The following is a 19,306-nucleotide window of genomic DNA, read 5'->3' as shown; positions in this document are numbered from 1 at the left end:
AGGCGCATCTCTGAGCAAGGGCGCCCAGGTGGCCAATCATTAGCATTCACAGCCCAAATTAGGATGTGAAAATCCATTGTTCAGAATTTCCCATGTGCCTTTGCAGAGCCAGATTTGTGGGAGTGGTAATCCTCTTCAAATGCTCTTCTCTCTCTCTCTCTCCCTCTCTCTCTCCTTCTCTCCCTCTCTCTTCATTACTCCCCCTCTTCTCTAGCGTCCTGCTCTTCTCTCTCTCTCTCTCTTTCTCTCCCTCTCTCTTCATTACTCCCCCTTTCCTCCAGCGTCCTGCTCTTCTCTCTCTCTCTCTCTTTCTCTCTCTCTTTCTCTCCCTCTCTCTTCATTACTCCCCCTTTCCTCCAGCGTCCTGCTCTTCTCTCTCTCTCTTTCTCTCTCTTTCTCTCCCTCTCTCTTCATTACTCCCCCTCTTCTCCCGCGTCCTGCTCCTCTAGTGTTCTCAGGGGACGGGGTAGGGAGGGTGAGAATCTATTCTGAGCTCCCCATGGTTGGACCGATCAATGCTTATGTGGGCATGTGCAGCATGATGAGTTTTTGTATGAGTTTTTTTTTAGGGTGGGGGGGGGGAGGGCATAGAGCACATCTTTGAGGGTATTTATGAGTGTGTGTGTGTGTGTGTGTGTGTGTGTGTGTGTGTGTGTGTTAGTGTGTGTGACAGGGCAGTATTATGTATTTAGTTTTTTGACATCTATATGTGTGCAAGTGTGTATTTGTGAGTGGTTGAGAATGTGCATATGTTTGCTTGATGGTATGTATGCGTGTGTGTGTGTGTGTGTGTGTGTGTGTGTGTGTGTGTGTGTGTGTGTGTGTGTGTGTGTGAGAGAGAGAGAGAGCAGTGTGTGCAGATGTATAGTAAGGACGGTGTGTGTTTATGAGATTGATGGAGAGGTGCATAGGCAGCATTGATTGCCGTGTGTGTGTGTGTGTGTGTGTGTGTGTGTTTTAGTGCTCCCTCGAGACGGTGTGTGTGTGGGGGAGTGATGGGGTACTGATGTGTGGCTGTGACACTTCTGGGCTGTAAAAATACACCCACACCACAGAAAGGCCATCTTCCAAAGGTCAAGTAGGTGTCACCTGCGTGTGCGTGTGTGTGTGTGTGTGTGTGTTATTGTGTTATTGTGTGTGTGTGTTATTGTGTGTGTCTGTTGCATGGAATCTGTACGAGGCATATGAGGGGTTTCAAGGACCACACGGGCAGAGATAAGCTCCTGCCATAATGTTCATAATGGATCTGCAGCATCTCTGGCACCCAGCGCTCTAGTTAGCTCTGTAAGTCCTAGCACATTAAAGGGAGAGGAACGCCTGAAGCAGTCCTCTGTGGTGAGCCAGGGCAGCAGAAGCAGTGCTCCTGTTCAAGCTAGCTCACGTTCAAATACAGAAGAAACGGCGCAGCGTTGACCTGAAATGTCCAGACGGCAGAGCAACCCTCTTAATCAGGAACTGCCGTTTGGCATGGAAGTTAAAGACATGATCGTAAAACTCTGATGGTACCATATTTTTCCTCTTCGCTAAATGAATCTTATTACTCAAAGTAATGATCCACTATGCCTGGAACTGCAGCTCATCTGCCAGGATGCAACCTAGTTGCAGGTTCAAAGACTAAAATAATTGCGTTAAAGATGGCAGGAAATGGAAAATAATTGTGTTATGACCATACATATGAATGTTATGACTGTCTAATGATCCTGCTGTTGAAAAGCTGGGAAACGAATGTTACGAAGGCCAGTGGGGATGGAAGGCCTGTGCACTGCAGGACCCTGGCACCGGAGAAATGTATTTTACAACCTGGGCGTTTTAGGTCCAAACATTCAGACCAAAATGATTAGAGTTGATGCAGTATTGAATTAGCATGCTAACTAGCAGCTATATAATGCTAACTAGCAGCTATACAATGCAATCCGACAAAACATCATTGAAAGTGGTCAGGTCAGGAAAGGACAGGAACCCATTTTCAAAAGTAATGGTTGAGAAAAAGTAACTTATTGCGATATAGTATAACTGCGTGACAACATGGCAAGGTTCCCTACACAGACCAACCTGTGCCTGTAGCTAGCTGGGATGTAGCTGTGCAGTATCCTATGTAGGATGGTGTAAACCTTGACTCCTTTAAAGACGTGCTAGTGAGAGAGCTAGCAGTATGGGCTTTTAGCTTGATTGCTAGCACATTCAACTCTCAATCTAAGGTGCACGCTCTTTGCGGGTTCGAGTCCAGATGAGTCAATGCAACACTACGCCTGTAACACAACAAATGTCAAGGAACAGAGGGAAGAAGGAAATCAACTATCTACTGGTAGGATCTTTCTCTGGAGCAACAAACACTCATTGAATAGGGCTTGGGCACACGCGTTGCATTCTAGGAATATTGCCGCCATGTTGGTAGCGCACCGAACGTAATAATCCATTCATTTAGATGCAGAAGACAAGAAGCAGACGATTCTTGTCCTCTTGCGATCGTGGGTTGTGCCGTTACACCCCACTACACAGCAACATACAACCAAGAAGGCAAAAACAGGAACACACTAATAGGCGGGAGTAAATCCATAGTAATCCATAGTAAACTAAGGAGTGAGGCTGCCAATATGGCTGCCCGTGAAGTTTTCACGTCACAATCCCGAGCCCTATAGCCACTAGCATGCTTCAATACTGTATCAGTGCTCATCATTGGAGATATTGAGATATATTGGTAATACCATATAATAATAACCATACATAGCAAGCTGAGCGCTGGAATCCTATTAGCTAAATGGCTGGTGTCTGCAACCCCTAGCTTACTCGGGTACTTCCTTAGGGCCGGTTTCGATCCCTGGTCTCACCACCTGATGTCTTAGATTTAAACATCTAACTAAGAGCGTACGGTTGGATACTGCTGGTGCACCCAAGTCAGGGAAGGAACCTTGAGGGTCGACATCAGCCATGAAATGCTTCCCAGAGAATGATGGCGAGAAAAGTCCAATTAAATGCCCATTCTTAGAGAGAGGCGCTGTGGCGCAGCAGGCTACAGCGTCCGTACCGTTTACGGGTCCGAGTGCCCATGGGGACCCAGGTTCGAATCTGGCCTGCGGTCATATCCCAATCCCACCCCATCTCTCTCTCCAACTTGTTTCCTGTCTACCTCTTCACTGTCCTATACTAATTAAGGCAAAAAGGCCAAAAAAATATACTTTAAAAAATAAAAAATGCCCATTCTTAGACTAGCAATGAATTCCAATGGCATCTTCTTGTTTACCCACCGATGTGTCCCACATACCGGTAAATCATTACATAAGAGCTCCCTGGTGTAAGCCTGTGGAATCACCATCATCCCCTTCTTCATCATAATCATCATCTGTGTGTGTGTGTGTGTGTGTGTGTACACATCGGCCTCAGCCCCATTCTATCCGATATACTTTCCTCTAAGGTGACATTTAAAAAAAAAAAAACCTGCAGACCCCAATCACAGTATCCCAAACACCCCCTAGCTCTCTCCCTGTCCCCACCACAATCCTGCCGCTCCTGTCCAGACTATCACTATAAATAAGTAAGGTGCTGTTTCCAAGGTAACATCTCCCTTGGAGAATTGGCCGCCTGAAATCTTACCTTATCTTGTGGTAAGAGATAGGAGGGACCGGTTTTAGATGGATGCCAATGGCTCATGTCCTGCAGTATGGTTTTCAGGCCAGCCAACCAGACAGACAAACAGACAGAGAAAGACACACGCACAGACACACACACACACACACACACACACACGTACACACATACACACTCATGTTCACTTATGCAACACACACCTCACAAGTCACAACAATTTTTTGGTTTTCATTCAAGCAAACACACCAGACACACCCACAGAAATACAGACACATACACGCACACACACACACATCGAGACAAAGTCCTGACTCGTGTTCACGCAGACAATTCACACACAGCCAATTCACACACATCGCGGCTCTGTTTTGACAGCGAGTTACAATGGAGGACAAAAGGGCTATTGTTCCCTTTTCAAGATTCCTCTTAGGATTCTTTTGAAGTGGAGAAGAGATGAACAAATTGTGCTGTGATTGTTATCCTTTTTCTGATTAATTATATTCTTCTGTAATTGCCTGTCCAAGCGCAAGGATCCATGCTCACATTTTCTGCTGAATCTCATCTGTTTGAGATCAGTCATCATCAACCATACCTCAATTTTCTTCTTAAGCCCCAATGCAATTGTTGATGTTTGCAGAACACCACTGAGCTAAGTCGGTAAGCTATTTTACAAGCAATGCTCTGTGACAACTGAATTTGAGACTGAGTTTAGCAACCACATGTTCTGAGATGGAGGAAGGCAATACTCACAAACTTGGGTTCTCAACAATATTGTACCATATTATCATTATTCATAATCATAATAACATCACTTCAGAAAAGAAAAAAGCTGAGCATAACTCTTAAGTGACAATTAGCATTTGAAATCGCTTGTTCAAGTGCTCCACAAAAATAGATATACGACCTTACACCAGCCAAATCAAATCTACTGACTGGAAGCCAGCCACAAATTCCAGATTCAAAATAGGCCTACAAATGGACTCCTCTGTACAAGCCAAGCTTTTCTGAGTAACATTTCTCATTTTCAAGGCCATAGCCCACTGCTGAACTCCCGTTCCAACTCTCCCAGTCTGTGGTCTATCTAAGTGCCACCATAATCAGGTCGGAATCACCAATTAACTGAATAATTAGCCTGCACTGAGCTGGCGCACACCAAGTCGATCCTGCCTAGCTATGGGGAAGCCTGCAGGTTAGTGATTTTAATGCAAGGCTGAATCCCAGCGGGTCACATGCTTCTTCCTTTCCGTTGCTAATGAGAACCAGCTCGTTCACGCCCCACTCCTTCAGAGCACTTGCCGAGGAAGAGTCATGCAAACAATGAAGGTCGATTTCAGAGCAAATGAATCCGTTGTGATGATGAGGGAGGCGAGGTGACATCCACTGTGCTGCTCAGCTTGTGTAAAAGAGAGATTAGGAGATTAGAGAAGAAGAGGGATAACACTGAGAAGCATGGCCATGAGTTTAGCAGTGGGGTGGACAAGTGTGCTCTGCGTTAATACTGTATAATCTGTTTTTATTCAGATTAAATGCATCTAATTGAATTTGAATGTGATACACGACTTTGCCACTTACCAGTGATGAATGTTTATGCTTCTGGTGAATGATGAACGCCGGCCGCCTCAATGGATCATGGGGGTTGTCATTGTGGTGGGCCAGTGTAGTAGTGGTAGGCCTTGTGTAGAGAAAGCACTTAATTTTGGGGATGATCTCTGAAGAGGATCACCTACATCTAACAATCAGAATTCCATAAAGCAGGACAAAAATACTTTCTGCAGAGGAGTTGAGAAGGTGTGCTCACAGAGTGCGTCTGTGTTAGGGTTCCACAATAGGTGTGATAAGCACCACTTGTAGGCCTACTTCATACAGAGATACACAAACAACAGTAGCCTATACAGTCAGCAACCGAGGGCCAACCATTACAGGTTTTGCAAACAGGCACTGGAGCTGGAAGAGCCTGCACAAGAGCCCCCTCTAATGGCCAAGCAGAGGCACAGCGTGCAGGCCTGCAGAATGACTGCATGGAAGTGTTTACTAGTCTTACAATTTAGAATCCCGTATCAGACGTTTAAAGTTTTTGAAATGTAAACGTATTTCTTTAATTTTGCCATCAGTTTTCTATAAGCTTAGTAAAGATTTTCCACAGTGACGCTGTGGCATTCTCAACAGAACACACACAGTCAAGTTCATAGTCATCAGTTAAAGACTAAATAGGGTTTTTTTTTCTCACACCCAATCTAAGCTTTTCTCCCCCTTTCTGCACCTCTGTGGGGGGTCCTTTGGGAGGAGCAGTCCGTGCCCGATAACAATTAAGACCCGTGCACATTAAAACATCCTCATGTACATCAAAGCATCTAATTACCTCCACATAATTAATCTGTTAGTGGTCATTATCTCCCAGGGTTCCCTGCAGCAGAGCAGTCTCAATCAGTCCAGTTTGGGAAAGGGGGAGGAGGAGGAGGAGGAGGCAGTAGATAGAGAGAGATCCCAAAAGGGAGGGTTTTAGATGGATGCAATTTCTCCTCTAATGATCCTCTCTTGGTTGTGTTGATTGCTCTCTGATGACTCCCACTCACCTGCTTCATAATAAGTGACCTTTTGGTACAGCTCAGAACGGACCGGTTAGATTTATAACCCTGCGATCACACCTGCGTTCTGAGCCCTGACAGAGACATCCGTCTGGATTCCTGTGGCATAATGAGGGTCGCTACATTCAGTGTCAGCTGTTAAACACACTCACACAGCTATTAACGAAGCCATAATCAATCTTTTTATCAACTCAATTATAAACACATTATCTCTCTAATTATCAAACAGTGTGATCAAATGAGTACCTGTGGAAGAATATATGCGGCATGGTCCGCATGGTATAAGCTGAGGACGAACAGCAACACAAAACCTTGTCCCTGTTAGACATGGAACATCACACAACATGATCGATTCCATCTCTCATGCTTTAAAGACTGTAGAGTAGCTGTTGATGGACAGGATGGCAACAGCAGGAAAGGGGAACCCATGCTGTGTAATTAACCCTGCCAGGTCTTCTCCTCCACCACCAAGACAGATAATAAGACATAACGATTTGAGTAAGTAGTTCCCTGTCTGAGACTATAAAATGTTTGATCTTGTATGGCAATTTCACACTATCTGAATTTTTACATGAATTACAAACATTTTGTTAGATTCTTAAAAATGAGAAATTCTGCACTGCTTTGTTTCTTCGGGTTTCTCTCCAGATTGAGAATCAATGTCGTTTTATAGCCCCATGAATTGCGCTGTTGACGGCGATGTGAGGGCTACACAAATACCTGCTCCACCCTCCACATCGGGCCAAAGTAATAACCGTGCTGCAGGGAAGAAGACACATGGCAGTTTCTGAGGATGTCGGACCAGAGAAGCGGGTGATTTTGAGGCAAGTCTGACCAGGGAGCGCAGATATGCCCTTGAGCTGGGGGCAGCGAGGGGCAGTGAGGGGGCTGCTCCCGCTCTCAGTAATAACTCTTCATCTTCCACTCAATCACATCTGGCTTTCCAGCCATGTCAGCAAGCCAAGCTCCAGATTCTATATACCTGTCCAATGGTCAGATCTCTGATTGACCTCGCCCCAGTCATCCGAGTCATGGCCCTTATTCCACTTAAAAAAAGGTCTACATCTTGCGTGTGTGTATGCATATGCATTGTGTGTCTGCGTATGTGTGTGTGTGCGGTGCGTGTGTGTGCGCGTGTGTGTGCGTGTGCGCATGTGTGTGTGTGTGTGTGTGCGTGCGTGCGTGCGTACGTGCGTGTGTGTGTGTGTGTGTGTGTAAATAAGAAACACTAAGGAGCGTTTGTTCCACAGATTTGAAGAGTATGGACTCGTGGCAGGTACATCTCTCCAGGGAGCCATCATCCCCCTGTACGGTAAAGTGCTGACTGCCTCTGCTCTGCTTTGCTTCGTTATCCCCTCACATATGCAATTGGACACAATTCTGCAGGTATGATTGGAGTGTGTTGCCTCTGGGCCAAATTCTAGCTGACGTACAGGTTGTGTTGAAGGATATAGCTAACTGACCCCAATGTGTCACATGTAAGTCAAGAGGAAACAAAGAAGAATGTGTGAGGGAATGAACGTCCCAGGGAATGAAGGCTCATGTGGGTATATACAGTATGAGTACAGTATGTATGGAGGTGTCATGTGGGTGTGTGTGTGTGTGTGTGTGTGTGTGTGTGTGTGTGTGAAAGAGAGACAGAGAGAGTAAGATTGTGTGTGTGTGTGTGTACAAAAATGCTCAAGTGAGGATGTATACTCATTAAAGTGCATACAGATGGAAGACTTTATAATGGTCTTCAGGTTAAAAACACTCCACCTGCAAAATGTCTAATCTGTTAGGATTAGTCTGGACAATTAGGGGAAAAGTCCAAAATACCAACTGTGGACAGAAAACTAGACCACACAAGGACACTCTGTAATATGTTAATAGACGGCAGCAGCCATTTTGACACGAAATAGTAGGGCAAGCACGAATGCTGCTAAATACATTAATGAAGAACCTGTTCCACTTAATTGTAGCCGAATCCGATAATTAATTAATGTCATTAGTAACACCTGGGCCTGCCATATATTTCATGTACAAATGGCTGCCATGAAAAAGGTCCATTGTGATGATGAAAAAGCACAGAATTATCATTATTTTAACAGAAATGGCAGCTATCTGAAATATAGGCCACGTTTTCATCATAAATAGCTGACCTGATTGGACTTATTTAGCAGAGGAAATAGTTAAAAACCCAGTCACAAACTACCCACAAAATATCAAGATGCAATCTGAATATCATAATAACTAATGCTGTTGTAAAACTTAACCACTGAAGTTTACCCCCAAAGTGTTTTTATCCACTCTCAAGTCTCAACCCGTATTCTAGAAAGATGTTAGAAAAGTGTATTGTATAAGATGTTCCAATTTCCATAATGATGTTGATGTTAACACAAGGAACAATAATATTGTATACTAATAACTAACCTTATATTAACGGCAAAAAGCTACATTTGTTTCAGATGTCCACTCCAACACACATATAGCATTGAAAGTTTGAATGTAAGAATGGTCAGTGCAGCTGACATGAAATATTAGTTTTTCTTCAACAGATATCGATTAAGCATTTCAAGGAGCTTTCATTTTTTAGCCGGCCTTGTGAAACAAAACGCTTATCTTTATGATTTCCTATGTGATTGCTGAACTAGTATCACTTAATTTGAACTTCTATCCAGCTTGCCCTCCTTGAGACTGATCACATTTTTCTCCGTCATAGCAGCATATTGCACTCAGAGCTCCAGGGGTGAATACATTTGTGGTAGGCCAAATCACTGTAAATCTCAGCACTTCTGCACTGTACCACCACACAGTATCTCTTCATCTACCCACAGCAGCTCGTCGGTCTGCCCTGCAGGGACACTCCTATTTAATATAACACATTTGAATATGACATACTGTTGTTATGGCCCGAGGCCTTCTCATAAAGTTTTGGACGTGAGGCTCATTGCCTCCTGTAGCTCCAGACTCAGACTCATATCCTGTTTGGAGGACCTACAGGTCCAGCCAGGGCTGGTGCTGCTGCCACCATCCCACGACCCCCCCCCACCACACACACACACACACAGACACACATATACACACACACACACACACACACACACACACACATACACACTTCAACACACACACACACACACACATATACACACTTCAACGCAGACACACACACACACACACTTCTAGTAATCTAGTAATAACAATCCCAGCCTCATGCCCTGTTGCTGGCTAAGCCTGATCCTGCGGCCTGCCCATGACTCAAATCCCCAGCTGAGCCATCAAACCCACCACCTATAGTACCTGCAATATGGCCAGCCGCACCACACAGTGTCCATGAACCCATATCTCTCTGTTGGTTAATCATCAATGAGATGCGTAGAACATTCCAGACTACTGTCTCTAGTCTCGAGCATGTCCACCATCGCACAGGGAGGAGTAGAATCCTTCCCAATCAGCAGCAGCAGTAGGAACAAGCTCATCGTATCCCCTAGAGGGACAGACAGGTCGCGGTTCAGAGGGAATAATGAATTGTATGCTTCTTCAGTGTGAGCTTAGGAAGCACCGTCTATAACATAAAACTTTGTAGGGAAGAGGGAGGTTATCCAATTTGTTTCATCTTCTATTAAAGAAACAAATGTCCTAGGGAAAGGTCCCAATCCAATACACTAGCTGTCTGCTCTAGATCTGTGAATAGCGCTCGGTAGTCCTGGCTCAGTAAATGGGAAACAAAGAAAGTGCCATACGCTCCTCCAGCCCATCAACAACACCTTGCCTCAGAAGCACGGATGGGAGGGGATAATATGATTGGCTGTTGGGCTCACATTAGTGATTCCTCCACCAGCGGACAATACTTCCTCTCTGCTTCCCTCTGGCAGGCGCTACCAAAGCATCACCACCCACACCACACGGTTCAGAGACAGTTTCTTTCCGCAAGCTGTCAGAATACTGAATGGACATGTCACATACCAATAAGGCTTATTTATGCTTTAAGTATAGTGGTTGTGTGTGTGAAATGACTGTATAATGTGTACTTATATGGATAGTGTGGCTATGTGTGGTACTTCACAATCCTATTTCAACTCCCCTCATTTAAGCCTCCTCCCCTCCCCTCACTATACCTACTGTTTATTTACCCCTCCTTAATGCAACTGTGGCACAAGAATTATTATACTGCACAGTATATGTGACAATAAGTAACTTGAACTCATCATACAGCTACATGGAGACAATAGAAACTCTAGGATGGCCCAGTTATGCTAATGGCACATTCTGAGAAGTCAGCACAGTAATTTTATACATCAGTTTCAGTGTAACCTTCCCTCAGAAATAACACACTGTACTTCTACAGATTAGTGTACATTGTGCTGCCAGATTCCTGATAGTGATGCAACAGTGTTCAGTACTTTGACCAGACTATCTAGAATAGATATACGTTGGAGCTTCTGCTACCTCAGCCATAACACACACACAAAATCTGACAATATTATTTTGTTTCATCTCTCCATTTGACCCAAAGCCATGGTCACTCACTGCTTTATTTAAAAACAATTTGTGCCTTGTAGGCAGCATTTAAGATTTGAACATGCATTAACAAAGTAATCCCCAAACACAAGATTATTTGTAATAGATCTCTTTATTATAGTGCATTTCTCAGATGTTACAAGATGGGTTAAAAAAGCTAAAAACATGAAACCATTTTAAGAAAAAAGAAAAAAAAAACATTATGCACACCTTCTTGTGTTGTTTCAACAGAAATTCTCAAATGAAAGCTTCACAACTGAACACGGGTAGCTAAAGTATATCAGCTTGCTAAAATACAGTTTTGATACTCAAGTTCATATACAGGTCAATGACTTGCCATATATGCTGCAGCTTGTCAGCCAGGTCAATGAATGTTCTTTTGCACTACAGTAGGTGTATATATCTACATATATGATCAAAGTATAAAGGCCAAAAGACACTGAAACTTGCTGCAATTGGTGCTTTTTGCAAAATACAGAGAAAAGAAAAAAAAAATATTCACAAACATGAACGGCTGCTGTCCAGTTGCACGAATATAAAAAGGTGAAAGGTCACCGCTTCCCTTGCAAGAGGTCAGTGTTGGGGTCGTGACCTTGGGCTCAATCGGAACATGAAGAGGGGAGGGGGGGGGGGGGTCTTACAGTGTCTCTGTGACATTCGCAGGAGGCTTTGGAATAAACTGAGAGAAAGAAAGAGAAAGACAGAAAGAAAGAATAATCTCTGTGTCAGTTAAATGAGTGTGGATCTGAAGCCCTGGAGAGAGGGGCCAAGGCGCACTGCTGGTGTCTAACTATGACGATGGCTTTGGGGATTGGAGCCACCTGATTTGAAGGATGGAGGGGGGAAAAAAAAAAAGAGAGAAAGAAATATGGTGAGATGCAACACTGAGCTGGAGCTGACCTGCCCATCACCCTGGAGCTGGCTTGTGTGTGTGTGTGTGTGTATGTAGGTGTGTGTGTGTGTATGTACTGTATGCGTGTGCGAGGTGGAGGTGCACTGGGAGAGCAAAGACACGAAACGCCAGCTGCCCTCCTCGGGAGGATCCCCTCCACCAGGCAGGACCTCCCCTTACAGCGGAGCACAAGGCCACCACACTGCTCACCTGGGAGGGGGGTACAGCAAAGAAGCGAGCCTGGGGGGGCACACAACCAACACCTCACTTTGAATCAGGCGGAACTCCCAAATGTCACACACTTCTGGACCAGTGAGGACTAGGCTCAGATGTGTGTGGATACAGCACGAGTCCCCCCCCCCCCCCTTTCCCCCTTCTCTCAACGGAATGACGCAGAGCAAGGATTGGAGCAGCCCTGTCCACACACACACCCCCATCATCAGCGCATGCACTACACAGTCCCATGCAGCACACACACACACAGATGGGTTGTGTGTACGTCCCCTCCATACTGGCCTTACAACACGGAGACCCTATGAGACACACAGGACCGAATACTCCATCTGCAGCACTTGATCAGTGAGGCAGTGTGGTGACCGGTTATGCACACAAACATGTACACCCACACACAAACCTTCAGAATCAGACAAGGGGAGCAGATTGGGGCAGGGGGGCAGGGGGCGGGGGGGGGGGGGGGGGGTTAAGAATGACATGAGTTGGTCAGGTAGTGTTCCATAGTCGTAGAGGAACCAATGCAAGGAGAGCAGGGGGGCAAATGAGCTGACCGTTTGCCGTCCACTTTCCTCTCCTGCAGGCATTTCAGTCGAAGCAAGTACCATGCAGGAAACGAGCATATGAAGCAGAGGGGGAGGGGGAGGGGGGAGGCTGGGTCTGAGACAAGCGTCAGATCAGCTGGACTGCTTTTTAAATAGGTCTTTACATAGCGGTCTGAAGGCAGATGGAGTTTTCTGCATTCAGCCTGCTGCTCTGCCATACGAGTGGAGGCAGAGGGCTGAACAAACCAGGGGGGTTCAGGAGAGACGGGGGGGTTCGTGTTAGGATGAAAGGCACAGCAGGGCCGCTCCCACTCTCAGCTCAGTGATACACAGACACACACACACACACAAACTCACACACACACACGCAGGGTGTGTGTATGCAGACAGGCAGCACCGGTCAGAACCTCTGCAGTCAGAGTGAGCGAACCGAAGATGAGGATGGGCAACTATGATGAAGATCTGAAGGGAACTAAGATGAGCTCCGGCCGATGCTGCCACTCTCATTGTTTGCACAGAGACACACGCAATTATACACGCTCGCACGCACACTCTCGCTCAAATACACTTACACACACACACACACCGACAGACACATCCGCGCGCACTCACACACAGCGCACACAACAGACGCCGCTGGAGGAATGGATCATTTGGCGTTCTTCAGCTGGTTGGAGAGCCAGTCCAGGCCCTCGTAGAGGCCGTCTCCGCTGGTGGCGCAGGTGGCCTGGATGTACCAGTTGCGGTGGCGCAGGGAGTGCAGGCCCAGCTTGTCGGTGATCTCCGCCGCGTTCATAGCGTTGGGCAGATCCTGAGGGAGGGGAGAGCAGAGAATGTGTTAGAGGGCTCAATATGACACTGCCCTGACATTGACAAATAAGTAGTCTTGATGACGCACACAGGCAACAATACATGCAAAACAATACACAAACAAGCAACCGCCGCGCTGATAAGAATGTGTCCAGAGGTGTAAGATACATAAAATAAAATTAGTCTTACATACAATGTCCAAATACACTGAATCCTAACCCATGTATCGTGATTTGCATTGCATCATCAGATTCTTGTCAGTACACAGTCCCACTAGTGCCCCTGAGTTGGAGGTCATGGGGGAGCATTTACATAGGAACATGACACATATCCACACACATCTTACATGCTCCCAATTTAACACCACTCCGGTCTTCATCAGTTGTACCTGGGAGCATGCAAGATAGTGTGTGGGAATCTTTTCTTTTTCCTTCGTATTGGCTAGTATCTGGCACCTGCTGAATTTCTAAGTGGGGGGATATAGACAGTGAACGATAGCGTCCACAATTGGGCCTGAAGCCCGGTCTGGGCTACTCAGGAATTTGGTGCTTTTGAAGAAGAATCTTGGCTTGGAGAGTAGATGTGTTGAGATAGGCGTTATTACGCATGTACCTGTTTGTTAGCGAAGACAAGCAGCACTGCGTCTCTGAGCTCGTCCTCCGCCAGCATGCGCGTTAGCTCCTCCCGCGCCTCGTTCACTCGCTCCCTATCGTTGCTGTCCACCACAAAGATAAGTCCTGGGACGGGGAGAGAGAGAGGGAGAGAGGGAGAGAGAGAGAGAGAGGGAGGGGGAAGGAGAGAGAGAGACTACATTTATACCCAAGTTTGTAAAGGAAGGATGGGATAGAGTTGTAGAATTGAGAGCAAAAGGGAAGAGAGCGGCCCGCTCTAGAGGACGTCCTTACCCTGTGTGTTCTGGAAGTAGTGTCTCCAGAGGGGCCGGATCTTATCCTGACCGCCCACGTCCCACACCGTAAAACTGATGTTCTTGTATTCCACCGTTTCTACATTAAAGCCTGCAGATGGAAGTGACCAGTCATACAGTCAGACCCAAAGAGGAAACACTCAACAAGCAGCAGTTACATCTAGCTCAACCTCACAGGAAGTTATGTCTAGGACACTTAAAACAGACATTTTAATCTGTCAAGGATAAGAATAGAAGGGAACTACATTACCAATGGTGGGGATGGTGGTGACGATTTCTCCCAGCTTGAGCTTGTACAGGATGGTGGTCTTTCCTGCAGCATCCAGACCCACCATGAGGATTCTCATCTCCTTCTTCCCAAAGAGGTTCTTGAACAGGCCTGCGAAAACGTTCCCCATTTTGGCTGATCTGTCGGGAAGACACACAGGAACTCAGGACCCAGCTGACTCAGAACACAGCACAGAACCCTAGTGACTCCAACATGCATCAAGTATGCCCTTGCAATACGCCCTATCAAAGTGGAGCCGCATATAGACCAGGGCTGAACTAGAAAAGCACTCAGAGAGCGCAGACCTCCGCCTGTATTGTTCTTTCTAGGTTGTCATACATTTGAACCTAAACTATTCAGATCGCCACCACGTGGCCATACTACGCCATTACACCAGTAAACGAAACACATAAACGGCTCCGGAATCCCGACGGTGTTACGGATCACTCCCAAAATGTAATAATTTCATTCTTGGTTCATTTCTGACCTTCCCTGAAAAGTTCATCGAAATCCATCCATCACTTTTTGAATTATCCTGCTAACAAACAGACAGACAGACAAACAAACAAACAAACAAACACACAGACAGACGCCGGCGGGTCCCCGATGAAAACATAACCTCCTTGGCGGAGGTAACTAGATAAGATCATGAGCGAATATACTACGGTATGTATATATACGAGTAAATGTAACCATGTTGGGGGATTTCTTTCCCTTTCCTTCACATCTCATCATCGTTACACTTGTCATACTCCACGGACTGCTGAGCGCCATTGGCGGAGCCCTGTTGTCCATTTCTACTTCTCAGTGACTCCATTTTAGATTTGGTTCCCATCGGCACGCTTCAGAGGAACTTCTCCGCAAAGACCGTTTTCCTCTACTTGCATTTACTGTTGTTCTGCTGGTTACCCTGACCAGTGCTAGGCCAGTAACACAATCTGCTTCTCCATAACCCCTTCTTCAAAACGTGCTACGGGTTCACTTCACAATTCACTGCATGGGGAAGGCAGTAACTTCTTCATCGACATTGAGATGGCAATGGACTAATCTATTAGAATCAACTGGTTGGGTTTGACCCTAAGGAAAGACTAAGGCTTCACAAAGTGTGTATGACCAGTTTAACCAGATTCATTGTTTGTATAACCCTTTGTCATCACCTATCTAATGGCAGCGGAAAACGTTAGCGGCGTCACTTCTATCAGCTTTACACACAATTTACTAGAACACAAAACATGTGGATGCCACCTTATTGGCTAGCATGTCCAAATAAGACCTATTGGGAAAGTGGGAAGAGCATGACTGACTGAGGGCAGACCACTGTGGCCACCCCCTCACACTCACACGCCCTGAGGCAAGCATAGCTACTGGTGATACAGGTCAGGCGGTAAGCGGTTCCCTGAGGGTGATGGAGAGAGGAGAGGGGGAGTAGAGTAGAGATAAGGGAGTGGGTGGGGGGGAGGGGGGGAGGGGGGGGGGGGGGGTAAGATCGACAGGCAGACAAAGAGGTCAGTGATGTGGGAAGTGTGCACGGCTGCCAGGAGCTGAGCGGCAAGCCAGGCAGGTAACACTACACCTGAGCTGGCGGTTACAGGAGCCAGTAGCCCACTGAATTAAACAAGGGGACGTATCGGAGGGAAGACAAGTCGTGACATACAGGAGGCTGAATCAGGAGAGAAAACCAGGCCATCACAGCGAGATGGTTAACCAGGCAGGCAGAGTGGGAGCGAGAAAAGCTGAGGTCGGGGGGGTGAGGAGGGTTGGTGTTTAGAGACAGGAAGTTATTCCACGGAAAAGAAAAGAGTTGCTCTGTACACAGTGGGGAGGGGCCGGCTGTTCCTTCAGACGGCAGTTAGAGCAGGCGAGCGCAGTCAGGAACTGGCCTGTGAGCCGGCCCTTCAGCTCAGGTTTACCCAACAGCTTCTCATAAGGAGGGCGAGGGCCGAAACACACACTTGCTTCATGTCTGCAGAACACTACCGCAGGCAGGGGATGAACAATAATGCCTCTAAGCCACACCACAGATAACAGTTCAGAAGAAAAACACTGCAATGGCATAGGGAGCTAGGAGCCTCCTACAGCTCTTGCCAAGCATTAGCTACAGATAAATAAGACTGTGTGGGATTACGCCACTCATAACACACAAACATCACCTGTTCCAAAGGCAAAAATAAATCGGAGAGGTGTTGCGACACTCTCCAGAAACCAGAGCGCTGAAGTTTCCAGGATGATATCTGTCGGAGGCACCAGCTGACCCAACAAACATCTGTTCTGCGTTGAGAGCGTGCACGTGTGCAGTGTGCTGAAAGTATGGGGAAGTGAGTGCCGCCTCAAATCAGACACACTCCCCACGCAGCCTGTGGGCTGTTCAGACACCAGTCCTACAGCTGTGGCGTGTGTACATAAGGGAGGAACTGGCGTCATCACATGGAAGTTGGGAGCTTGATTACAGAGCTCACTAGAGAGACAACTCCCCTATGGTTTCAGGAATGACAATGTCGGCATTGTATGTGTGTGTAGGCTAAGTGTGTGCACAGCACATATACTGGAGGCTTGGTATCCTTTTATTGATACCAAACGACCACTGAAATGTCAACACTATAATTCTAAAATACTACAACTATTTTATGCTAACTTGGCTAGCAATTGGGTGTATCCACAGCATCAACTCTACTTAAATTCAATCCTCCTCTCCACTGAGTCTTAACCTATAGCCCACATCTAGACGTTCCTCTCCATTCATGCTAGACCACTACTGCCATGTTTCATGCCCACACTGCTCACCCTACACACACACACACCAGCCATGTGAATTATTCAACAGCACCCAAACAGATTAATAATTCACAGTTGGAAGTCCGGCAGTCCTAGCTCCTTATGATGCTCCTTCAACACCTTGGTTTTGGACACGCACGTCATCCCCACAACCCTTCCTGGCCATCAGCTCCATCTGACTAAAACTGGAGGGACAGACACCCACCGTAAGCGTTTCAATGTGCGCCCCACGTCATCGGCTGACCATGGGCTATTGTTCCACCACCTTCTGTTCCCCACCCTCGCTTTTCAAAGGCCTTTTTACGCTGTGGAGAGTTGTATTACTAATTGCTTTTGTAAGCCTACATATTCAGGGCCTTGTCTGCGCATCACAAACATGAACTAATGAGTGACAGCGCTCATCAGGGAGTCCACAACCCGTCTCTGCTTGATTCATGCAGGCATCAGGCCACAACGCTGAAACTGTGGACAGGACCACTGGACATCTAGTCTGTAGACCCTGTTAGTGACTTTCACATTATCCTGTTCCTGGATAATCAGATGCTGTTTTACATCCCGCACAATGTGGAAAGGGGTGAGGACAATCAGTCAAATCTCCCCAGCCAGGGTTTAGCAAGTACATGCTGAGCATCTGTCCCTAAACCGCTCCATAGATTTAAAAATGGATAAGTCTAAAGTGATCCATACAGTCTTAAACTTGGAAGGGGGATTTCTTTGATTTAAAAGTGTTTACTGAAGCCTTAATAGCTGAAGTAAAGTCTCATAACTACACTTGCCCGATGGAAATCGAGGACAAGTAGCCAGCTATCGGCCTGCAGCAGTGCAGTGTTTTCAAATAGGCTGCTCCTGCTCATATTTCCGTTTAAGCGGCTGACACGACTGGGCTCTACTGACCTCGATCCGACGCAGTCGTTAACAATGGCAGCCATGGCTTAAACATGTGCAATGACAGTTAGTGGAGATACATCAAGCATTCATGAGACACTATTATATGCACCTGTATTTAGAGACGACAAACTTTACACAAAACTGACAACGGCGAGTGGTAAACTTCAGGTCCTGGTGTTTAAAGATGATTCAGCATAGAAACAGCAGTATTAACTAATAAACCTCCTGGAGTTCTTTTAGACGAACTTGATACAGCAATGGGTTGCAACCAAAGCTCAAATTTATATTGCCGGCTTACTTCCATGTAGCATTAATCGCCCAACAAGTTACCTTGCTCATCTCGGATAGGCTGCAAAGAAAATTCTCTGGCGGTTATCGTTAGCCGACAACTAGTTATCCTTTAACGAGCCATTTGACAAAACAAATATCGTTCACTATGGATTCAACTTTGGGTTGGCTTTTTCCGAGGTTAGTTTAGCTCGTTAACATTGTACCATATAGTAACGTCATGAAAATTGACGCAACGTTAATTTAAATACATACCATCCTGCTATAAATCGAATGCTACCACAGACCACCAGGGAATTGTTTATTTAACCGTATCATGATCGACCTTATTGTTCAACAAGCTATCGAGAAATAATCATAATGGCAATAATTGGTGTTAGGGGAATCGGTCTACTTTCAACATAGTAACAAGTGGGTAACGTTAACAAGCATAAACTCTATCGTTACCGATTGCATACTCGACATTGTTAGCTGTCTAGCTAACGTTACATTCCACCTGGCAAATTTTACCAGTCCGACTTCCTCAGTTCCGCAAGGAATGGCTCATCACTATGGTTAGCTAGTTAGCTAACAGTTAACAACACTGCAGTAGCCGAAACACACAGTTGATAAATGAATTAACGATCACATTCAAACAAAACTACAGTCAATGCCTTAGGGCGTACACAGGGCATTTTACCCGATATCGACGTTAATACAATCCTATCTAAACCAGCTAGCGTTAGCTTGAATAAAATGTTAACTAAGGTTAGTAAGCTAACGTTAGCTAGCCAGGCATAACGTTTATGTTGACTTCCGTCAGTAGCCTAACGAAAATGAAGCACCGTACAAAGATTGCTTATTAAAAAATGTCGACTAATTGAGGTTGCTGGTGCTGTGCAGAGGATTGTTTAAGAAAATACATTTAAATGTTACCTTCTAGACGCGGTTTCTGGATAATTCTCTTAACTCCCCTTCTCCGCTAACGACAAAATGGCGACTTTCACAGGTCTAAAGACAGCCGCGTCATGGGCC

General features: G+C 46.0%; 1 protein-coding gene across 1 annotated transcript; it reads right to left on the bottom strand.

Annotated features, from left to right (window-relative positions):
* Positions 1 to 10,766: 10,766 nt before the first annotated feature.
* Positions 10,767 to 19,306, bottom strand: arf2a (ADP-ribosylation factor 2a). Its single transcript, XM_062532269.1, has 5 exons — positions 19,208 to 19,306; positions 14,327 to 14,484; positions 14,057 to 14,167; positions 13,764 to 13,888; positions 10,767 to 13,152 (listed from the first exon to the last, which is right to left on the bottom strand). Exons 2-5 carry the CDS (start codon positions 14,472 to 14,474, stop codon positions 12,991 to 12,993), a joined length of 546 nt encoding a protein of 181 aa, XP_062388253.1. The 5' UTR covers positions 14,475 to 14,484; positions 19,208 to 19,306; the 3' UTR covers positions 10,767 to 12,990.

The sequence above is a fragment of the Sardina pilchardus genome, chromosome 3 (genome assembly GCF_963854185.1).
Source record: "Sardina pilchardus chromosome 3, fSarPil1.1, whole genome shotgun sequence".
Lineage (NCBI taxonomy): Eukaryota > Metazoa > Chordata > Actinopteri > Clupeiformes > Clupeidae > Sardina > Sardina pilchardus.
The sequence above is the reverse complement of the archived record's forward strand: the minus strand, read 5'-3'. Positions and strand labels throughout refer to the sequence as shown.